The 23,999-nt window shown below is 30.8% G+C and overlaps 4 protein-coding genes across 4 annotated transcripts; 2 read left to right on the plus strand and 2 right to left on the minus strand.

The window, feature by feature from the left end:
- Positions 1-442: 442 nt before the first annotated feature.
- Positions 443-4,943, minus strand: HELRODRAFT_155295 (hypothetical protein). Its single transcript, XM_009030009.1, is given in 12 exon segments — positions 443-676; positions 693-931; positions 944-1,124; positions 1,156-1,550; positions 1,655-1,740; positions 1,961-2,042; positions 2,320-2,464; positions 2,887-2,983; positions 3,220-3,261; positions 3,395-3,517; positions 3,616-3,678; positions 4,907-4,943. The coding sequence occupies 7 exon segments, from the start codon at positions 3,510-3,512 to the stop codon at positions 1,512-1,514; spliced, it is 609 nt and encodes a 202-aa protein (XP_009028257.1). The 5' UTR covers positions 3,513-3,517; positions 3,616-3,678; positions 4,907-4,943; the 3' UTR covers positions 443-676; positions 693-931; positions 944-1,124; positions 1,156-1,511.
- Positions 4,944-5,097: 154 nt separating this feature from the next.
- On the plus strand, positions 5,098-10,369 carry HELRODRAFT_193990 (hypothetical protein). The gene is made up of 13 exons (XM_009030010.1): positions 5,098-5,325; positions 5,724-5,763; positions 5,899-5,978; positions 6,080-6,155; positions 6,367-6,495; positions 6,842-6,939; positions 7,037-7,106; positions 7,211-7,290; positions 7,496-7,692; positions 7,891-7,991; positions 8,233-8,297; positions 8,453-8,624; positions 9,022-10,369. Exons 1-13 carry the CDS (start codon positions 5,228-5,230, stop codon positions 9,184-9,186), a joined length of 1,371 nt encoding a protein of 456 aa, XP_009028258.1. The 5' UTR covers positions 5,098-5,227; the 3' UTR covers positions 9,187-10,369.
- Positions 10,370-10,475: 106 nt separating this feature from the next.
- Positions 10,476-12,230, minus strand: HELRODRAFT_88429 (hypothetical protein; the record flags this gene model as incomplete). Its single annotated transcript, XM_009029967.1, has 4 exons — positions 10,476-10,716; positions 11,323-11,600; positions 11,671-11,812; positions 12,133-12,230. Coding segments are annotated over 4 exons (759 nt in total), but the record flags the coding sequence as incomplete, so codon positions are not given.
- Positions 12,231-13,208: 978 nt separating this feature from the next.
- HELRODRAFT_103347 (hypothetical protein) lies at positions 13,209-18,172 on the plus strand. Its single transcript, XM_009030011.1, has 14 exons — positions 13,209-13,272; positions 13,794-13,959; positions 14,134-14,261; positions 14,392-14,530; positions 14,712-14,812; positions 15,077-15,298; positions 15,402-15,528; positions 15,753-15,943; positions 16,054-16,164; positions 16,309-16,515; positions 16,787-16,906; positions 17,120-17,237; positions 17,409-18,104; positions 18,134-18,172. The coding sequence occupies exons 2-13, from the start codon at positions 13,797-13,799 to the stop codon at positions 17,507-17,509; spliced, it is 1,728 nt and encodes a 575-aa protein (XP_009028259.1). The 5' UTR covers positions 13,209-13,272; positions 13,794-13,796; the 3' UTR covers positions 17,510-18,104; positions 18,134-18,172.
- Positions 18,173-23,999: the final 5,827 nt, after the last annotated feature.

Below are 23,999 nucleotides of genomic sequence, written 5' to 3' on the forward strand. Positions count from 1 at the left end.
ACATATATACAGACAAACACATAGAAACATATATACAGACAAACACATAGAAACATATATACAGACAAACACATAGAAACATATATACAGACAAACATACAGACAAACACAAAGAAACATATATACAGACAAACACATACATTCAAACAAACACACAGACTCATACATACAAACCAACACACAAACATACAAACCAACACACAAACACGTACATACAAACAAACACATACATACATACAAACAAAAAACACACAGACACATACATACAAACAAAACACACACACACACAAACAAACAAACACATAGACTCAAAGACATATCCTTATACATTATCAAATCATGCATCGTTAATTGCGTCATATTCAATCACTTCGTTTAAGCATTTTGATTTTTTATTATTTTATTATTGTAAATTTTATAATTATTTTATGTTTTTGTTTAATTTAATAAAAATTTCAAAAAATTCTTTATTGATTGTAAGAATGTTACATCAAATAAATATATAAATAACTATAGAAAATGAAGAGAAGACAGCACGAAAAAAGACATAATTGCTATTCATTCACTCATTCATTAGTTCGTTCAATCAATCAATCTATCTATCAATCAATCAATCAATCAATCAATCAATCAATCAATCAATCGATCGATCAATCAATCAATCAATCAATCAATCAATCAATCAATCAATCGTTCTTTCGTCATCGATGATTCATTCATTTACTCGATGAATGAATTAATTAATTAACAATCGAATCAATCAATCAATCAATCATTCATTCGTTCGTTCGTTTATTAAACCACAAAAAAAAACAACCCTATGTATGTATATATGCCAATTGCCTATAAATATAATATGTTGTCAACACGTTGAAACGATAAAGCAATCTCCTAACTTATTACATACATATTTATGTGCGTGTGTGTGTGTGTGTGTGTGCGCGCGGATGTATGTGTGTGCGCATGTGAATGTATACACGGATGACGTTTTTACAAAAAAAAATGCACTTGAATATTATTTTACGTAGAGATTTCAACATTGATGATGATAATGATGTTAAAGGTGGTGCTGATAATGATGATACTACTACAACTACTACTGTTACTACTGCCGCTGCTGTTGTTGCTGCTACTACTGCTACTACTACTACTAGTAGTAGTAATAATAATAATAATAATAATAACAGGAATGATGATGATGATGATAGTGGTTTGGTATTGGTGGCAATATATTGGCGATAAAAATAGATGAATAAATAAAATTAATAACAATAATAATGACTAAAATAATTATAATAATAATTAATAATGTAACATTGATGATAATGGTGATATGCTGGTTGTGGAATTAGACTGGCCTAACATGGCAAAGCTCTACGAAAATGAAAAATATCTTTCCCACAGATATGTCATCATCATGATCTTCTTCTTCTTCACCGTCATCCCAATCATCATCAGCATCGTCTTCTTCTTCATCATCATCATTATTTGCGACGCCACTAAAAGGGGACTTATGTAAAATTTTGGCTTTCCAGCACTGCTTCTATGTCCTAAACATTTATGAAAATGAATGAACGAGCAAGTAAAAAAAAGAATAACTAAATGAATTAACGAATGAATGAATGAATGAACTGTGATAAACGAAAGCAGGAACTTTTTGTAGGAACATCTTAATGGAGCTATAGGCCTTCTCGATGTCATCGTTGACCACCACCAAATCAAACATACCTGGAATTTCGCCTGGCAGTTGAGAAAAGTTTCTCATTAAAACAGCTCAGCCACAATTGCAAATACCATAATAACCATAATTAATTAATTAATTCAGCATGCGATGGAAACATATCCCACTCACTCACTCGCCGAAATAGGAAACGAAAGATAAAAAATAAAACTAATTGGAAATATTATTATTATTATTATATTAAAAATAAATATAGCAGTTTGTGTAGTTATAGCTAACAGAATTTCATCTCCTCGTTGGCCAAGTCCAGCCTCTTCTTCAACGAATCTTCAGTCTCAGTGCCTCTAGTTACCAGCCTATCTCGCTTTTATGAATAAATTTGCATAAATTAACACAAATTATGTTTATTATTATATAATATTGGATATTTTCGTAAACTTTCTCCTTAGTAACTTTCAGAACCATCAAAAGCAAGCGCTCGTTAATGTTATTTATTATTACTTATTATACATTAATATTAATACTATAGTACTTATCGCCATCACCACTGATAAATATTCATCATGATTCATTATTATTCGTCAATTTAACGACATATTTATCATAATTTATGATAATTTATAATTTGAGCAGCTGTGGCTGACCAGGTCTTCGAAAGAAGGCGGCTTTATGAATATGTAACTAGGGCAGAGAGGGCTATTTTTAACACTGACCACGCCCTTCGTGTCAATGTCAAGGACGCAGATTTTTCCCGACGATGATATGTCTTCTATGGCTTTTAAGCTGTTGTCGGAATTGCCGACAAAAAAATGAAACAGAGAAAATTGAAATAAATGAATGAATGAATAAATGAATGAATGAATGAATAAATGAATGAATGAATAAATGAATGAATGAATAAATGAATGAATGAATAAATGAATGAATGATTGAATGAATGAATGAATGAATAAATGAATGAATGAATAAAAGAATAAATATGTTTGAGTGCATGAAACGAAAATGTGTGATTGATAGAGTATGATTGAGTGAAAAACGGAATGAAAAAAAAAGAATGGAGTGATAATAATATGGATTGAGACAGAAGATAGAAAAAAATAGAAAAAAAGAGGAGAGAGAAAGAGAAGAATGAAATAAAAAAGAGGGAGGGAGAGAGAGAGAGAGAGAGAGAGAGAGAGAGAGAGAGAGAGAGAGAGAGAACGTACCTCGTCCCATAATAATTTCCGTAGGTTTGTGCATATTCAATGAAAAGTTTCTCATCTATGCCTTTCTTCATCTCGTCCACAGACACAAAGTAATAATCTGATGATGATGACGATGAAGATGATGACGACGACGACGATGGCATAATAATGATGATTTAATTGATGCGTGAAAATATATAACCAGTTATGCAACAATCTTCGTCGTCATCATCACCATCATTATCATCATCATGAAGATCATCATCAAGAGGTATATAAACATTATAATCATCATGAAGATCATCATCATGAGGTATATAAACATCATCATCATCATCATCATCATCATCAAACCTTTCCCATGGACCTCACCAGGCCTCGGGTGCCTTGTGGTATCTTTTAAATAATTGATATTTAAATAAAAAAATATATATAAATATACTAATAATTATGAAGAAAAAAAGAATGAGAGAGAGAGAGAAAGAGAGAGAGAGAGGGAGATATAAAAACCGACAGCTAGTTATCTTACGTGAAACGCTGAAAGCAAAACAGTTGGGGTATTCATTCATTAGTTTCTTAAGTAGGGTACTCTTTCCAGCACCCGATGGCCCACAAAACACAACGGGCCTCGTCTTCGTGCTCGTCATGGCCTCTACCAAAAAAATAATTTCATTAAATAATTATTTGATTAAGTTCCATAGTTAATTAGTTAATTAATCGTTAATTAGATAATGTACTTCAGCTAGCTACCTGCCAATGATGCAACAATCTTCGTGGAATAGTTGATGAATTTTTGTATTGGAATTCTAACAACTGCAAAAAGATAAATAAAAATAAATATTATTACAATAATTTATTATTATTACTAACTATAATATTATAATATTATAACTATAATATATAATAATATGAATATTAAATTTATTCAAGTGTGGTTATAATTGAAAGAGAAATATTTAATTAAGACCTTATAGAAATAGTGGCAAAAAAGAGGAAGCTAAACTCAAGCTCATACAATTTTTTGAACATCTATTATCTATGTATTTATATATCCTCTCTCTCTCTCTCTCACTCTCTCTCTCTGTCACTTTCTCTCTCTCTCTCTTTCTTTCATCTATATATTTATATATATATATCTCCTATATATATATATATATATATATATATATATATATATATATATATATATCTCCTCTCTCTCTCTCTCTTTCTGTCCCTTTCTCAATCTCTCTCTCTCTTTCTCTCAAAAACATTAAAAGACTGTAGAAGAAACCAGACATAGGTAATTACTAATTACTTTTACCCAGATATAGTGGAAACATCATTCTGTGATGTAAAAACCCAGGTGTTATCATACATACATACCTACATGCATACATACATACATCCTTAGATACATACATACATATATGCATACATACATACATGCATGTATCCATACATACATACATACAAACATACATGAATGAATTATTAATAATTTAATTATGAACAATCAAGCTATTAATGAACCATTCAAGTTGTATATTAAATTAACTAACTGCTAATTATTCTAAAGTTCATTCAATCAAGGTGATTCTATCTATATTATATTTAATATTAATTAAACTTTATTTTAATATCACATCCAATTTTGTATCTGGTACAGTACAACATATGTACTTTGTACTGAGATTTAAGTAGCATCACTTATTTGAGAAAAATAAAGTGAAATGAAACCCCAGGTGTCATCTCTTTGATTGAGAGTACATTTTCTTAATTAAAAAAAAAGTAATTTCTAACATCTGAGCTTCAGACTGATCAATAACCAGTCAGGAAATAACTAGGAAAATCTGAAATTATATGATCGTCTTACTTACTACTTCTTTCTCCTAGTTTATTAAATTAAGTCTTAACTTAGCACTCCTTTTTAATTTTACTTTTTAATTTTTAAGTCTTCTAACTAAGTATTATTAATAAATAAAAAAATTAAAATTGAGTTAATAAATTAACAAATTCATAATTGTTTAACATGTTAATTAAATTTAAAATTTATACTAACGTGGCTTAAACACCCGGAAATAGAGCATTTAATTATTTGAAGAGGTTTTTTGATTGATTGATTGATTGAACGGCAAGCAATTCACTGTACAGTTTCTATTGTACATGCATTTCTAATGGTTCGTTAAGTTAGTATTAAAAAAGTTGGTACACCAAAGAAAAACTAACTTTAAAACTACAATTCACTTTTAATTTTTTTGTTTCGGTTATCATATATCGCTCAAACAGTAAAAAAGTCTCATGATTCCAAAAAAATTAAATTAATTTTCACAAAAATCGTTTGAATAATTAATTAATTGAATAAAAAAATTAAAAAAATAAAATGAACATTATCAGAACTGTAAGAAATAACTGGAAAAAGTCTTTATTCGCTACGGCGATCGGCGCCTGGGGCCTGAAATACGCTGATCAAAGATGGAGGTTGAATTCAGTTATGCTTATAGTTTCTGTTACTTTTTTTTACCTATTTTTATATTAATTTAATAATTTTGTTTAAGACTGGGGGATTTAGGTGTGAATCTAATTTTGACTTATTTGGTGAATTATTATATTAGATTTAGAATCTAATCATTAGTTAGGAGAGACTACTAATTGACTTATAGAGCCTAAAGGTGTTTATTTAAATTTCAAAATAAATTTAATTATTATAAAAATAATTAATTCATCTTCTTCAATTTTGCTTAATGAATAATAAAGTTAAAAATTATAAAATTTACCAAATTTAAAAAGTTAGCAGTAATAAAAAATAAATAGATTAGATAAGAATAAGACAAATTAAATAATTAATTTTTTACTATTATTAAAATTAATTCAACCAGGGATTGGAATCTAATGAAGATGTACTGCACAGAAGCAAAAGTATTTTTTATTTATCATATTTTATCCACTCAGTCCAATCATATATTCTATTCATTCATTCATCCATCTGTTTTTTCATTCACTTATTTATTTTTTCATGTATTCATTCACTCATTCACTTACTAAATTATTCAGAAATATGGAGACTTGATGTTGAAGAGTACAAACAGGCCAAAAAGGGTTGTGGTCATTCTAAATCCAGCTGCCAACAAAGGGTAATTCTGAATAAATTCTCAATAATTATGAATAAATTATGATAAATTATTATAATATATGAATAATTTTGTATATTCTATAATAATTTTCTCCCTTCAAGAAAAGGCAGAGCCTTGTATGAAAGAAATGTGGCTCCTATATTAAATCTTGCTGGCATGGAAGTGGCCTTACACGTTGTAAGTCAGCATGACATCTGATTGCTTTTTCTTCCATTATTCATTCATTTATTTTTCATTCATTTATTTATTCATTCATTTACTTTATCATTCATTCATTCTTTCGTTTATCCATCTATTTTTATTGTATTTGTATGGTCTGCATGTCGATTGCATGGTCTACTGATAATATTTTTAATGTTATAATTCTGATTATTTTGTTACCATCAAGACTCAGTCGGAAGGCCAGGCGAAGAGAATAATGATGGAGACCGTCGAGAAAGCAGACGCCATTATTGTGGCCGGGGGCGATGGAACCCTGTCAGAAGTTGTTACCGGGATTATGAAAAGGGCTGATGAGGTGGTGTTTGCTGATTGGCTGTTGATTTGGTGGTCGACTGTGTGATTGGTCAGTTGGTTGAGCTAGTTTAGGATTGGTTATTAGTTGCTTCTATAATTGTATGATTGATTGGTGGTTTGAGTGGTTATATGATTGATTTACTAATTGATTGATCGAGTAGTTGAATGAATAAATGATCGACTGAACGATTGTTTAGTTATTTAATTAATTAATTATTTGTAGGCTAGTTAGATTGATAATTGGACAGATAGTTTATTAAAAGATTAATTGATTGAATTGTTGACTGATTAATTGAATCGTTAGTTGATTGATTGATTGATTGATTGAATAAATTAACTTACCCTAGCCCACATTCTCAAGCATTCCTATATGCATTGTACCACTTGGTCAGACTAACACTCTGGCGAGGACATTATATCTGCCATCAGTGCATAATACTGTTCAGTAAGCCGTTTGTTTATTTTTTTTATTTATTAAAAATTATATTATTATTATTTATTAATTAATATTTTATTATTATTCACCTTATCTCGAATTGAAGGTTCATAGCGGAGATGACCCTGTCCAGTGTCAGCGGTGGCCTCAAGCATGTTGACGCCCTCAATGTCAAGGTCGAATTCAATAATTATCGTATTAATAACTATAATTATCGCAACTATAATGGTAATTATAAAAATAATTATAACTATAATGTTTTAAATGATAATTACGAAAGGGCGGGGATGACAAATCAGTCTATGCAGTCTCTAATGTGTCTCTTGGCTTATTTTCTGATTCTGAAATCAGGAAAAAAAGGTTTTTTGTATTTAGTAAAGTAATTATTACCATTATAATTACTATTATTTCATTAAGATTCACTCATTGTTCACTAATTTCGCTAATGACAATGCTAACTATATTCACTTAGATTTCATAATTTTACTGTAAAAGATTATTATTATTATCTAGCCCAACATTTTCACTAATCACAATAATTCTCTCAAACTCTACCTGAAATTAGGAATTGGTACTTTGGACCCCTCAAAGATAGACTCTGTTACGTCATAACGGCCGTGCGACATTGGAAAAATGAACTTAAGTTCTCAAACATCATTTTTCACTACACAGTTCCGTGTCAGGGCTGTAACAGGTGCAAAGAACTACCTAAAAAGATCGAATATCGGTGGTGGAATATATTTATTAGGCCCCAGCATAAAGGTGCGTATGGTCTTAAGGGTATTATTATCATTTAGGTTCTTACTATTGTTTCCATTAATAGTTTTACTATTGTACTATTACATCAGGGATATTATTTTCTGTTGTTAGTAGCAGTTATTTGTTGCCGTTACGCTTTCAATAAGTCGAATGACTGATGGCTTGATTGATTTATTGATTGATTGATTTATCAATGGAAAGTTCTAGAAAAGGATTATACGGACGTCGTCAATGAACAATGTGGCGTTGTTAAGGACACCAACGTTAACTTCTGCCATTTAGATGCATTTGCTAACCGTAAAGTAAGCCGGTCCTGAGAGCAATTTATTATTGTCATCGTGATTGTTGTTCTATTGCTATTAATGTTTTATTATTGCTTATATCTTCTCTATACATAGTTTAAGTCGTTCTTTAAGAACATCAGTCAATCGGTCTAGCCAGATAGATATTGTTTAAAATTTACGAGTTTTAAAAAATTTAAAATTAATAACATTGTTTATAATCATTATTGTTATTATTAAACTAATTTGATACCTCATTTAGGCAAATTCCCTTGACGTGAAACTGACATCCAATGACATTACAAAAAGCGATTTCATCAAAAAAGGGTAACAAAAATTTGTTAATTATAAGTTAATTATATATATATATATAGTTAATTATAACCTATGTAATTGTAATAATAATTAATATTATTAATATAATTATTTTAAGTGTAATATCAATAATATCACTCAACATCATCATCATTATTCCCCAACAGATGGAAAAGGATATCTAAAAATCCAGAGGATACAAATGATACTGCGACGATCAGCAACAACGACGACGGTAACAGGAATGATATATATCTCAAAAAAGATGGAAACGATACAGATGATGATAAAGACATACATCTTAATGTAGCAAGCTTAACCATGAACTTACCGAATGATGTTAGTAGTAGGACTTTTTACTGCTGCTAAAAAAGGCATTTATTTAGCTGATTAAATCTGTTAAATAATGCCAAAATGTGATTAATTAGATAATTAATTAATCAATCGATTAACTAATTAGGTGTGATAATTAATTAATCAATCGATTTACTAATTAGGTGTGACAATTATAATGATTAAAGCTTCTAATAAGATGATCAATTATTTCTACAATGACTAAAGACAATAATATAACCAACAACGTACTAGAATATTATAGCTGATTCAGTTTATTGATCAGGCATAATAATGATTAAAGACCATTATATTATAAAATAATAACATAATTTATATATATATTATAAATAATTATTACCAAAAATCATAATTTTCACCTTCCTAACACACCCCACTCCAGATAGCAGACAGAAAGTTCATAATAGACAGCGAACAGTTTGAACTGATGACACCACTAACACTACAGATACTGCCTAATAAATTTAAATTTTATTACGCCAGAGGAAATCACGTGATAGCTCCGGAGAGTAAAATTTTCAAAATGCCGAAATTTAGGAACGCTTAGTCAGTTTAGCAATCGATAGGTAATTGAGTAATTATTCGAGTAATTAAGTAATTGACACGTGAGTGAACTTTTTAAATTCATTAATATATCCTATATGCCAATGTCCTGAAAGGATAAGGCACGAGAAAGAATGAAGAAATATACCCTATCTCTTATAGCCATCATCCATAGTATTATATCTTTTTATCTCGCTGATTTATCTATCCTTAGACTATCATTATTTTTATCATCCTCGTCATTCTTAGTCAGCCGTAATCACCATTCACCGATATTATTTTCAGTAATCTTATTCAATTGTTTAAGATTTAATAAACAGATGGCTATAAACTTTCATAAGGAAAAAACTGTCTTATACATGGATATATTATATATATATTATATATATATCTATATCCATGGTCTTATACGGCTATATATATAAATGTTATTATCTTCTAACCTGCAACTGTTTCAAATAGTTCATTTATATGTATATATATATTCTAACAGTCTTAACCCAATATATATATATAATTATATAATATGTAATGTATGTAAGCGAATCTTTTAATTGGAAAGTTCTCAACATGATTATTGGCAACCAAAAAAAAAGAATATAAAACGTACAAATGGAAGTAAACTTCAATTCAATGAAAAATGATCTCAACCAGAAATGGCTCTTGAAAACGTCAAAGGAATAATAAAGAATAATAAATAATTCCATACGTATTTAATAATAAATTATTACATACACAAAGAATAATTAAACGAACGCTCCTTTCTCAATATTCCTAATACCTCACCCGTGTAAAATACTATACCTTTCTTAATGGTTACTAACTGATATTACCACTACTGTAATTCTAGTGCAGTTATTAACGATTCAGTTACTATACCTTTCTTAATGGTTACTAGCGTAATACTCATCCTAGAATACTTAATACTACTACTACTGCTACTGCTGCTGCTGCTAAAAACGCTATTACTAATTTGTGGTATGATGTTAAATACGTATAGAACGACTCATTCAACAACAAATACTGCTGTTCAGTAGTAATTATCATTGATACGTATTTTAATAATATATTCAACTATACTAGCACTGCTACTTATTTAGTGCTTTACTTTGTAGTTAGAATTAAAACTGGCAAACTTTATTTTGCTGTTATTGTTACTACTACTAGAACTGCTGCTACTACTACCAGAACTGCTGCTACTACTACTACTACTACTACTACCATTAATATTACTACTATTAAAATAATAACAAGTAAAACAAATAATAATAATGACATCACTGATGTTAAAAACTACCACCATTTCTCGTACAAGACTCTATCTTGTGGCAAGCCTAACTTATACAAGGCCCCACTCAGGCTGTCAATCATCTCGTTGGGTCCGCATAAATAACAGGTTAGATCATCCAGCGCATCCCTATTAAAACGGCGTTCTATCCTCATTTTTAAAGAATCCTCGTTTAGGCGTTGGCTCTCTGAATTTTTTGGTTGGGTGTTAAGTTTGAAAAATTTAGTTATTAGATCATGAATCATGCTGTAATTATTATTAATTTGCTATTGAACTATTTTAAATTTACTAATAAACTATAATCTTTAGCTTATTATTACATAATTTTATTTAATAAATATTGACAGACATTTGTGTATAATGATTTACTCGATGAATTGATCAACAATTCAGTTAGCTATCAATGGTAACATGGATGATAGCATTAATTACCACAACAGCGATAATATTTACGACAATTGGCTCTGCAAACTTGTGTAAGATATTCCAGGTGACATGCAAGCTGAGCGTTCTACCATAGGCTCCAGCGTTGTTACTATAAACTCGCAACTTGTCAAACTGTTTCTAGAAACTAGGTCACATATTTCGTCCTAATTTTAGAATAAAACAATAATAAAAATAATAGTAACAATAACAAATTATTTTAATTATTTAATAGTAATAATAATAATGGATAATTCATTTTTTAATTATTTATTTAATGTGATTTATTTAGCAAGTGCAATTGTGTATAACAAACGCCCTTGTTACTAAATCATTCATTCGGTTGCATATTCATTCATTCATTCGTTCATTCATTCGTTTTATTTTATTAAATAGATAAATAAAAGATAATAAAACAGAAACTAGTACATCAAAGATCGGACCTTAAATATTAATTCATCTTCATCGGAGGCACAATACAGCAGCAAAACATTCATTTTATTTTCAAGTACACTTGAATTCCTAACAACATGCCTGAGGATTGAAATTATGGGATTGATTCCTACGCCCCCGGCTATCAAAAGAAGATTACCTTTTCTATTTTTGTGATCTTTTTCTGGGGAGGAAGTTAGACTTCTTAAGTAGACAGAACTGTTGAAGAAAAACTGTCCTCCAACCGCAATGTCCACCTGGCTGCCTATTTTACACTAATTAGGGAAAAAAAAAATTCAGCAAAGAAAAACAAAGACAAATAAATAAAATAAAGACAAAACAAACTTCCTCATGGACCCACAAAGTTGGGGGATAGATAGAATACTTGACAGCAAGCTCAATTAGATTAGTTTCAATGAAATATTCTGGAGAGGTGCATATGGAGTAGCCCGCTATTTTATCCAATCCAGAAATGAAGAAATCCACCCTAGAATAAAATTATGTCAAAATTAAGTTCATAAATCTTTAATTTTTAATTATTCATATATAATTCATATTTGCCAAAAATATAATGAATAAACTGCATTTAATAAAGTCATTGATTTGAGTAAAATCATGGACCTATATTAAGTAGATTGATTGCTCAATCTACTAATTTAAAAAAACATATAAATATATATTTATTCATTTAATTATTATAGATAATCTTATGTTTAATCTTTTTTTGGGGAAGAGCTTGGGTTTTTGAAGAAAGATTAGAATAGAAAGATTAGATTTATGAAAAAAATTATGACAGAATAAATTAACAACCACTGTCCAGGCTGGAAACTAAATGACTTATCATGGACCTTCAACTTTAAGCCTTTTACTGTTTTTGATAACTGATAGACATCTGTGACTGTAGCTCGATATTTGTTGTTCTCACTCTTTGGTTTGCATGTAATATTTTTGTTAAATTTACTAAATGAATAATTATTTTTGAAAAAAATTCATTCTGGAATAAATTGTATATCTTAAAAAACAACACTGGCACATTAAAAAAAGCCTTATTTTTATATTTAAGGTATAATTAAAATAATAATTATTATAAATATTATGATCATATTAATTAATTATTATGAAACATGTACTTACTTACCATTGGATATGTAACTTTGATGACTTTGGAATCAGAGGTATTATTATTTTCATTATTAAATGAAGTCCTGCCAGTTTTCAAATTTTTGTAGAAAAATCTGTAGACAGAAAAAGACTGCCAAGAATATCTGTTTGAAAAAAATTGTAGAGTGTTAGTCAGTCCCTTTCTTATTGAATTTGCAAAATAGAAATTAGTCAAATTTGAAATTAGTGAATGAAATCGAAATATCAAATGAAAATTGAAAAAAGCAAAGGATCTTCTCTGCAGGCAAGTTACAACTTTTAATGCAAACAATGGAAAAATTAACTCTCTAATGACAAGATCTCCAAAGGAGCATTACTTTTGACGACTGACAGCTGAAATCTGGCGTAATAAGGACGGAACCATTTAAGGAAACTTTTAAACTTTTTTAACAAGATAGTTTTTAAGCTAAACTTAAGTGAAGTAGAAACTTTGAGGAGTTTAACTTGATGTCTTAACAAGTCCGATCTGTGTATTTTGGTGTATTATCATGTGGGCATGTCATGACGCGGCGAGGAAGCTTTCCAATAAATGGTACCTATGAAAATGTTTTTTTATTGAAAAATACTTTAATAAAAACTTGACCAAAAACGAGATCAACTGAATAAGCCAAATAAATTGCGACTATAGCTCAATTCTAGTAAGCAAACTTATGTAAAGAAAGCCAAACAGCCGGACCAAATTGCTCGACTCATCTGTCTGTATTTAAACATTCGAGCTAAAGTCGTTGCGATTTCGGGATTTTAAATTTAATTTATTTTCTTTTTCTGTCAATTTCAATCAAAAAGGTTTATTTTTAATTATTTTATTTATTTTTTTACACTATATTTGTTTTTTTAACAATTAAAAAAATGTCCACAAAATATATTTTGTCCTTAAATTTATTTAACCCTGAAAAACGGATCAAGATCAAAATAGATTTTAGGGGAAAATTGACATCTGGATCAGCTATAGAAAAAGAAATCTTCCCAATTTTTAAAATTAAACATAAGTCTTGTTGTAGTTGGACAACACGCCGTTTTAAGCTGTCACATGTTCCAACTCAATAAAGAATTTGATGTTATTAAGATAAGAATAAACAGTAAAGACATTTTTTTTACATTTACTTACATTTTGAAATCATTTATTTTATAATTTTTCAGTAATTTCAGTTGTTTGACATTGTTATTTTATTAGAATTTAGCTTGGAGAAAATTTTAAAAACTTACACTGAAAAGAAATTGTTCAGTGATATATATATTTATATATAAATAGTAGGAATACCTAAAATTTAATTAAAATCTATCTTTTGAAACTATTTTTCCTAAAGAAAATGATGAAAAAAGGAAGCCTGGGTCTACTGAAATCATTCAGTAGATCGAACCTGATTAGGCAGACCAGTAGAGGAATGGCTGCAGCCCCTGTCAAGCCATTTGTCTTCCAGGACATTTTGCAACAGGAGAAGAAGCCAAATGTTGAGTGGAAGAAGTTGACTGGTATATCTTTGCTCTATTTCATCTTGGGAAAGCTAATTTATATTTGAAAAGCTAATTTTGTTTGTTTGTTATTTTTTAAAAATATTGTATGTTTATTTAATTAATTGAGTTTATTTACATTTTACATTATAAACTGTAACACATTGAATGAAAAATATGACTTACTATTTATAGGTGACTTTGTTTCGACTATCGATGTACAAGGCAAGCAAATTCTTCAGGTAAAACCCGAAGCCCTAACCCTCCTAGCCCAAAATGCATTCTTCGACGTGGCCCACCTTTTACGATCTTCTCATCTGGAGGTTTGTACCATATGGTGTTGTATTGTGTGGTATTTATATTATGTTGTATTGTATTTCAATTATCATTTGGTTATAATATAATTAAAATAATTATAAAATATATTATAACGTAATTATTGCCAAAAAACAGTCTCTATCGAAAATCTTCAATGACCCAGAAGCTTCTAGCAATGATAAGTTTGTGGCCCTTGAGTTGCTGAAAAATGCAAACATCGCTTCTGGAATGGTGCTGCCTGGCTGTCAAGATACTGGGACTGCCATTTGCATGGGTCAGTTAGTTATATTGATGATGGCTTAGTCAGTGGGGGATGGTTTTATACATTAATATTTCATATTCACAGCATTATTTTAATTTTAGATGTTAAATAAATTTTCTCTTGACTTAATTTTAGATATTAAATAAAATTTCTCTTGACTTCCTAGGTAAGAATTTTTTCAATTTATATCCAGGCAAAAAGGGCCAATATGTGTGGGTGGATGGTAGAGATGAAGAGGCACTCTCAAGAGGAGTTTACAACACTTATACCAAACACAATCTTAGGTATTCTCAGGTGCCTGGTATTCATTCATTCATTCATCTGTTGTTGTTTTTTTTGGTATTTCTACATTTTTTAAAAAGGATTTCACTGACTGTTGTTATTATCATTTTATTAAATTTAAAAATTTTACATGAAATAACACACGCACGCACGCACACATTTGACAGGAGACAATCACACACACATACACACACACATACATTTACACAAACAACAGATACAACAAAACTTAACCTTAAAACTTAACAAAACTCACATTCCCTCTTTTAATACTAGGTAGCGCCTATAGATATGTTCCTAGAGAAAAACACAGGCACAAACTTACCATCTCAAATTGAGATATACTCTGTTCCTGGCAATGAATACAACTTTCTGTTCATAGCGAAGGGTGGCGGTTCTGCTAACAAATCCTACCTCTACCAGCAGACTAAGGCTCTCCTGACACCTGAAAAATTGTTGGCTTTTGTCAACGATAAGATCAAGGCATGTTTTTGTATTGTCATGCTATAAGTTGTCTGTTTTTTATTTTCACTTTTTTACTTCTACCATTAACGGTACATCATTTTATACTGACGCTTTTTACGTCTCTAATTTTCGGCAGACCTTGGGGACTGCCGCTTGCCCTCCATATCATCTGGCCCTCGTTGTTGGAGGCACCTCTGCAGAGTTCAACCTCAAGACGGTTAAGTTAGCATCAACTCACTACCTGGATAACCTTCCTACTACCGGTCAGTTAATTAGTGGAATGATGGATGGATGGATGGGTGACTGTAGTTGTATGCATGTATGTATGACTGTATGTATGTTTGTATGTATGTGTATGTACGTACGTACGTATGTATGTATGTATTTATGTATGTATGTATGCATATATCCGTATAGAGAAGGGATGACTGATCAAATTATTCTGCACTACACTTATTCATAAACACATACTGAAAAAAACACAAAGGCAATGAACATGGCAGAGGGTTCAGAGATCTAGAGATGGAGGCAAAAATCCTCGAGTTGACCCGGAAGTTAGGAATTGGGGCACAATTTGGCGGGAAATATTTCTGCCATGACGTCAGAGTTGTTAGGCTGCCTAGGCATGGCGCCTCATGTCCTGTTGGTCTGGGTGTGTCTTGCTCAGCTGATAGGCAGGTTGGTTGGTTGGCTGACTAACTGGCTGGTTTGTTTGGTTTATTTTTCTTCTTCTTATCATTATTGTTGTTTATTTGATAATATAAAATTATTTTGTATAAAATTTCAAGTTGTATGGCAAGATAAACAAGGACGGTGTCTTCTTGGAGCAGTTGGAGACGAATCCTGCCAAGTTTCTGCCTGATGTTACATCGGATCAGCTTGGTGGTGACGTTGTTAAGGTTTGTTGTTGTTGTTCTTGGTGTTGTTGTTGTTGATGTTGTTGTTGTTGATGTTGTTGTTGTTGTTGATGTTGTTGTTGTTATTTATAAAAATTAATAAAAATTTACTTCACCACTGCAATCATCATCACATCATTATCTCAGGTCAACCTGAACCGTCCAATGAAAGACGTTCTCTCGGAGTTAAAAAAGCACCCCGTAAGAACTCGCCTGAGTTTGACAGGCACCTTAGTCGTTGGTCGGGACATAGCCCATGCTAAATTGAAGGAACGTTTGGACAGTGGCCAGGGTCTGCCAGACTATATTAAGAACCATCCTGTCTATTACGCTGGGCCCGCCAAAACTCCTGATGTTAGTCTGCCTGTGTAGATCTGCATGCATGCATGTATGCGATGCTCGCTTTGAACCTGGTTGTCAGTATGGGTTATTGTATGCGTGAGTGTCTATTTTTTTGAAACTTCGACCGTCCTACTAATAAAAATAAGTAATTTTGAGGTATCTTTTACAGCTTGTAGTCACACTTACATGTATCATTATATTGTTTGTTCAGTTTTAACGTTTTCTTTAGTCGTAATTTTCATTTTCATCTTCTTCATCCTCATCTTCCCTCCATCTCCTTCAGGGCTATGCCAGTGGGTCATTTGGGCCGACCACAGCGGGGCGTATGGATTCCTATGTTGACCTGTTCCAGGCCAATGGCGGAAGTATGGTCATGCTGGCTAAAGGAAATAGAAGCAAGCAAGTTTGTCGTTGTCGTCATCGTTTGCTGGCCGGCAGGCAGACTGGCTGACTGGCTGGCTGGCTGGCTTGTGATTTTGTTGTTGTTCTTGTGGGGTTGTCTGTGTGAATAAACTCTTTGCATTTGATTCCAGTGGCTGCTAGATGAAACCAACCAACTGCAACCATTCAGTCAATTTACCTCTAGCTATCATATATCAAATCTCTTTCCAATTAGGTTACAGAGGCTTGTAAGAGACACGGAGGTTTCTACCTCGGTAGTATTGGGGGTCCAGCCGCCATCTTGGCTCAGAACTGCATCAAGAAAGTGGACGTTCTCGAGTATCCAGAATTAGGTAATTAGTGAAAGCTTTTGATGTTCCTGCATACTATTATTATCGTTTAGTAAGGGGCGACATTGTTTGGACTGATTATTTTTGGTGCCTCATCTCATTATCATTTATAAATATTCATAAATTTAATAATTCATTCATGAATATTTATCAATATTGTGCACAATTTCAAAGGCATGGAAGCCATATGGCGTGTTGAAGTGGAAGATTTCCCAGCTTTCATCGTGGTCGACGACAAAGGAAATGACTTCTTCAAAGAATGGCAAACTGAATAAATTAAAAATATGGGATACTAATTAACATATTTTATGCTAATTAGTAATTTGATAGTTTATTGTTAATTAGTTAATATAATTAATTACCAGTTTACAGATTTTTTTGTCAACTAGTAGAGTAACTTTTCTTATTTTGGAGTTGGTATAGTTACTAATTAGCAACTAATTGGTCTAATTACTAATTAGTACTACAGATTAACATATTTTATGTTAATTAGTGGAGCAGTTGGTTGTTAGTTTATATACATTGAGCTAACAAATGATACGAACGAAATGATTTCCATTGTAAGAACATAAAAAGAAATTTGTTACTGGCAAGCATTGCTATTGAGAACATTTGTATATGCTATTTATGCCGTATATTTATATTTAGTAGATAAATTGATATTTATTTTATTATTATTCATGTTATTGTTTATTGATGTTGTTGTTGATGTATATGTGTTATTACATTGCGATTAGGTTAAATTCAGTTGTTTTTTAAAGGATCTTGTATCTCGTTTTGTATGTACGTGATTATTTTGTGAGTGTTAGTGTCTGTGTGTGTGTGTGTGTGTTTGTGTGTGTGTGTGTGTGTGTGTGTGTGTGTGTGTGTGTGTGTGTGTGTAAATTTTTCGTTTTGTTTTTTGCTTTTCATGATAAAAGATTTTAAGCTTTTTTAATTTTAGAAATAAATTTTTTTCATAAATTGTTTATTCTAGAGATGTTGGTTTATAATTTTTGCTTTTTTAAGGCCAGAAAATGGTCAAAAGGTCATTTTTTTATTTTGCTCACACACACACACACAAACTCAGTTAGGTAAATGAATAAATAACCATTGAGTAACATAGGTATACTGTGTTAATAGTTACCAAAGTACTTAGTGTCTGTATGCACGTATTGTCCATTTATATAAATATATATATATGTTGGTAATAGACCATAATTTTTACAATATTCTATAAATTCTACCGAATGTTTGCTATTATATAACGTATTAATTCCAAACATTCGGTAGAATTTATAGAATATTGTAAAAATATATATATACATTTTACACATACATTCATTCGTTCCCTCACGCACGCACACACACACACGTACATTCATTCATTCTATCTGTCACAACAAATGTTTGTATCATATGAACTTTAGCTTAGTCCAGTTAGCAATAACAATTATACCAATAACAACAGCATCAATTGAAGCTTATAAGATGAAAAACTCAATGAATGATAATGCTAATAACAACTGCAACGATAGCTGTAATAATAAAAATAATAATTTGTTTGACTGTCGCCTAGCAACACTAATAGATACGTAAAGAGTTGTTTGTAAACTGCAAACAAGTCTCTCTCTCTCTCTCTTCCTATATGTGTATGTAGGTATATATATATATATGTGTGTGTGTGTATGTATATATATATATATTTATGTGTGTGTGTGTAACATTTTTAAACAGTGATTTGTCTTAGGCTGTTAGAGTTTTTAAGTGTTAGCCCGATAAATCATTATTATTATACTTGTTATTATTATTATTTGTTATTATTATCATCATTATTATTATTTGGCATTTTATTCATTTTTGAAGCGCTCAATTGATGAATCGTTTTCACCCCATTATGAAATATTACAGATGGATGGAAGGAATCTATTAGAATTTTATGAATGATGGTTTCACATCAGTTGAAGTAAGTCAGTCTATCAATTTATTTAATGGGATTATTTATTATTATTTATTTATTATTTATTATTGTTAATATTATTTGTAACAAAAATAATTTTGATGTTATTATCGCTAGAATAGTTCATTAATTGTATGGCGTATGAATGACAGTCTTTTGAGTTTGGATCAGATAGCATTCGAAGCTGGTCGCAGCGCATAAAGAATTTTCTATGTCCGGTTCTACGGACTGAACTAATTATTAATTGGTTAATTTATTCCAATTAATTTATTTTAACATTTTATTGTTAATTTCAGAACAATTAGTACGAAGAGTTACTTCGCTTTTTCATTCATAATGTAAGTAAAGCTGCTAATTTTATATTCATTACGTATTAATATTAGTAGCAGTAATAGTAGCAGCTGTAGTAGTAGCAGCTGTGGTAGTAGCAGCTGTAGTAGTGGCTGGAGTTGTAGCTGCAACAGCAGTCGTAATAATAATAATAATAATACAGGATAGTGATCCTATCTGCCTCTTACATTGCTATCGCAATAAGAATTCTGAACGTCCAAGAGTTACTCTACGACGTTGGCCAGCACATCACTAATAATAATAACAATAATAACAATAAGAAGAAGAATAATGACATTAACAATGACAAAAACTACAATTTTTTAGAAAGAATGGTTTATGAGAACTATCAGAGGTTAGCAATGGTAAGACTGATTATAACTTTTGTTATTTTCATTATTGTTAATATTGAAATTGTTCTTATTGTTATCGTTATTATTAAAATTACTGTTGTTATTATTATTGTTGTTAATGTTATTATTTAATGTAACCATTCATTGATTTTTGGCAGATTAAACAATATTTAAAAAGCATTGAAAGACACTGACTGAAGAAAAGATAGATGAAAAGAATTTTTCCTCTCTCTCTCTCCCTCCCTCTCATTCTTTCTCTTTCTCTCTCTCTCTCTCTTTCTCTCTCTCTCTCTCTCTCTCTCTCTCTCTCTCTCTCTCTCTCTCTCTCTCTGTATATATATATAACATTATAATCATTATAATTGTCATTCTTTCTTAAATAATTATCGGTCAATCATAGTTGCGGTCGTCATCATCATCAATGAATGAATAAATGAACGAGTTAATGAATGAATCAACAAAAAACAAACAAATAAATAATATTTTAATTCATTATCATGATGATTACATACACACAAAACCAAAAAATTCGACACCCGTTTTGTATAACATTATTACAGCGTAATTAAAACTTTACATTAGCCACGTCCTCTTACTGATTTTGTTGTAAACAGTCTGCAACAAATAAAGTTTTGTGACGTTTGGGGCTATAAAAAATGACTGAACATCGAGAACTCATAAAAAATTACAGCTAATGCGGCAGAGGTTGCTACAGAAACTGCTTTTGCTGCTGATGATGTTACTACAGCTAATACTACTGCTGTTGATTTAACGAGATTTTTAAAGAAATTTCAACATAGATATAGGCGATTCTATGGTTTTTAAATTCGATGCCAGTAACAATAGCAGAAAAAATATTATCTAATAATTTAATTGTTGAGTTTTCATTGATACTGTTTAGTGGAATTGAAGTCGGATTCATAGGGGAATGCCAAGAGATTCTTAGTTAAGCCAGTAAGCCACGTCATTACGAACAAGCGTGTGTGTGTGTTTGTGTGTATGTGTTTGTTTGTGTGTGTGTTTGAGTGTCTGTGTCTGGGTGTGTTATGAAGTTGTTATTGTACAATTTTTGTCGCCTTCATAACAGACGGGTCGTGAATGTAGCAGCGGATTATTTCAGGCATTCAATGAAAAAAAATTATGACAAATGTTTGTGCTATTTCAAGTTAATAGTTCACACGCACACATACATACAAAAACACACACACACATACAATAACACACTCAATCACACACTTAAAAAACTCACTCTCTCTCACACACACAAATACAAAAACACACACATACAGTTATTCAACATTTTATTTTATACAAATTCTCATCTTTTAATTCAAAACAACAAAAACAACAATAATAATAAGATTTACGACAAAAGCAAGTCACATCACTGATTTTTTAAGTGTAAATATTGAACATATATATGAACAAACAAAAATATTTCAACTGATTCTTACATAATCTAAATAAACTTATTTATTTATTTATTTATTATAATCGTTATTATTATTATTATTATTATTTATTGCAATTTTTATCAATTTTAGAATTATTTTTTGTATAAATAAATAGTTCGTGAACAGAATAAAAAAAACAATAACCATTTCAATGGCTTATAACATTTATTTATTTGGTTTTTTTACCATGAGTCTGTCTGTCTGGCACACACACACACACACACACACACAAACACACACACCACGTACCACACACACACCACGTACACACACATATACAAACACACATACACACACGTACACACACACACGTGCAAACATGCGTTGATGCTATTAAAACTACAATATCACTATATCATCTTGAAATTGTTAAAATCGATTCATTGAAATCCATCATCGTTATTATTATTATTATTATAGGTTAATATTCATTCACTGATTTTTTAATTTTTATTTTAATAATGATTTTAGGATTTTTTTGATAATTTATTTGGGCGATAATAGGAGATTTTTGTCATGATTCAAAATGGATTTCGGCGCTCACTAATTGCTATTTCAACGCTCGAATGCCTTTCTAATTAAATAATGGCAATGATGTCAAAAAATTTTTTTCAAACATAGTTAAAGTTGCATATATATATGTTTAAATCAATCAATCAATCAATCAATCAATCAATCAATCAATCAATCAATCAATCAATCAATCAATCAATCAATCAATCAATCAATCAATCAATCAATCAATCAATCAATCAATCAATCAATCAATCAATCAATCGATCAATCGATCAATCAATCAATCAATCAATCGATCAACCAACCAGCCAATCGATCGATCGATTGATCGATCAATAAATCAATAAATCATTCATTCAATCGCCAATTATCAAATCACTAATTCAATCATTCGTTTAGTTGTGTTAAAGTAATTTAAATAAGAAAATAAACTGCTAGACTTTGAGTTTTTAAGATTTCTTTAAATTCAAGGTTCCTTCGAGTTTGTCTTAATTTTAAGAAGGTAAAATCAATAGAGCACTTGCTAATGATTAACATCGATCTAGACTGAGTGTCCATTCTATCACTTTCATCTTGTATCTTCATTCAGAGGCACCCTTAGGTTCCTTTGGTGGTTACGTAAGTTGAGTTGGTTTATTTGGTGGTCATATTGTTTTGCATTTGATGCTGTTTTGCATCGTATTGATTGTTTGGATTGTTTTGTATGTTTGGTTTAAATGTTTGTGTTTGTGAGTGTGTGTGTATGTATGTATGTCTGTGTGTGTGTGTGTGTTTGTGGGTGTGTGTGTTTGTTCATGTGTGCTTGGATAAGATGCTGTTCTGTATTGAAATGCGTTGAATAAGGATATCGCAAAATGTTTGTACGTGTGCGTGTGCGTGTGTCTGTCTCTCTTTGTGTGTGCGTGTGTGTGTGCGTGTGTGTGTGTGTGTGTGCGTGTGTGTGTGTGCATGTGTGTGATTATTTATTGAGATGTTTGGCTTTTTGTTTACAAAGCAATCGTTCATTGATGATTCTATACATCCTCCCATTTTTTTTTCTCTCACTCTCTCTCTCTCATTCTCTCTTTCATCTTCTCTTTTTGTCTTTGTCCTTTTAATTGAACTCTCTCTCTTCCATTTTCTCTCTCTCTCTTTACCTTTAAATACATACATACAAACAAACAGACATACAAACATACATTGAAATAATCAAACAAACATGCATACATCACAACAGCTATTATTATTTTTAAAATTTTAAGGTTAACACGTATTTTAAAATCTCTCTCTCTCTCTCCCTCTCTCTCTCTCTCTCTCTCTCTCTTTCTCTCACTCTCTCACTCTCTCTCAAACATGCATACATACACACACACACATCCATACATACACACATACATTCACACATACATTCAAGGGCAAAGCAATGCCCTAAGGCAGACCACATAACACGTAGTTTGTGACTTGGATGAATATGCATTTGAACCCGCGCTCATAATCATATCACTCAACAAGATTATTCATTAATAATTAAAATCTCGTGTGTGTGTGTTTGTGTGTGTTTGTCTGTGTGTGTACGTGTGTGTGTGTGTGTGTGTGTGTGTGTGTGTGTGTGTGTGTGTGTGTGATGTTATTATTCATCATAATATATCATAATATTTATTAATAACTCCGCCACCAAAAATTACGTCTCCAGCTAATTTATTTTTATGTCTGGTCATCAGCATAAATTTTATTTTTGGAATTTCTGTCAGAGTGGCAATAATAACAGCCATAATAATAATAATAATAATAACTTTAACATAATTACTAACAATAATAAAAATAATTATTTTATTATAGTAGATTTATTATGGCTATTTATTAAACCGTCGTTTAAAAAGTCTGTATTTGTTCGCATGCATAACTGTGTCATGAACTTAGGTTCAATATTTTGTGTGATGTTGTCGTTGTTTTTGTTGTTGTTGTTGATGTTGTTGTTGCAGATGCTGTTGTTGATGTAGTTGACGTTGTTGATGTTGTTGTTGTTGTTATTGGTGTTCTTGTTGATGTTCTTGTTTAGATTGCTGTTGTTGTTGCTATTGATGTTGCTGTTGTTTGTTGTGGATTGTTGTTGATGTAGTTATTGTTAATGTAGTTGTTGTTGTTGTTGTTAATTAAGACATCAACTACACTTCTTCCGTATAATAATTAATAG

This window comes from Helobdella robusta (genome assembly GCF_000326865.2).
Source record: "Helobdella robusta unplaced genomic scaffold HELROscaffold_64, whole genome shotgun sequence".
NCBI lineage: Eukaryota > Metazoa > Annelida > Clitellata > Rhynchobdellida > Glossiphoniidae > Helobdella > Helobdella robusta.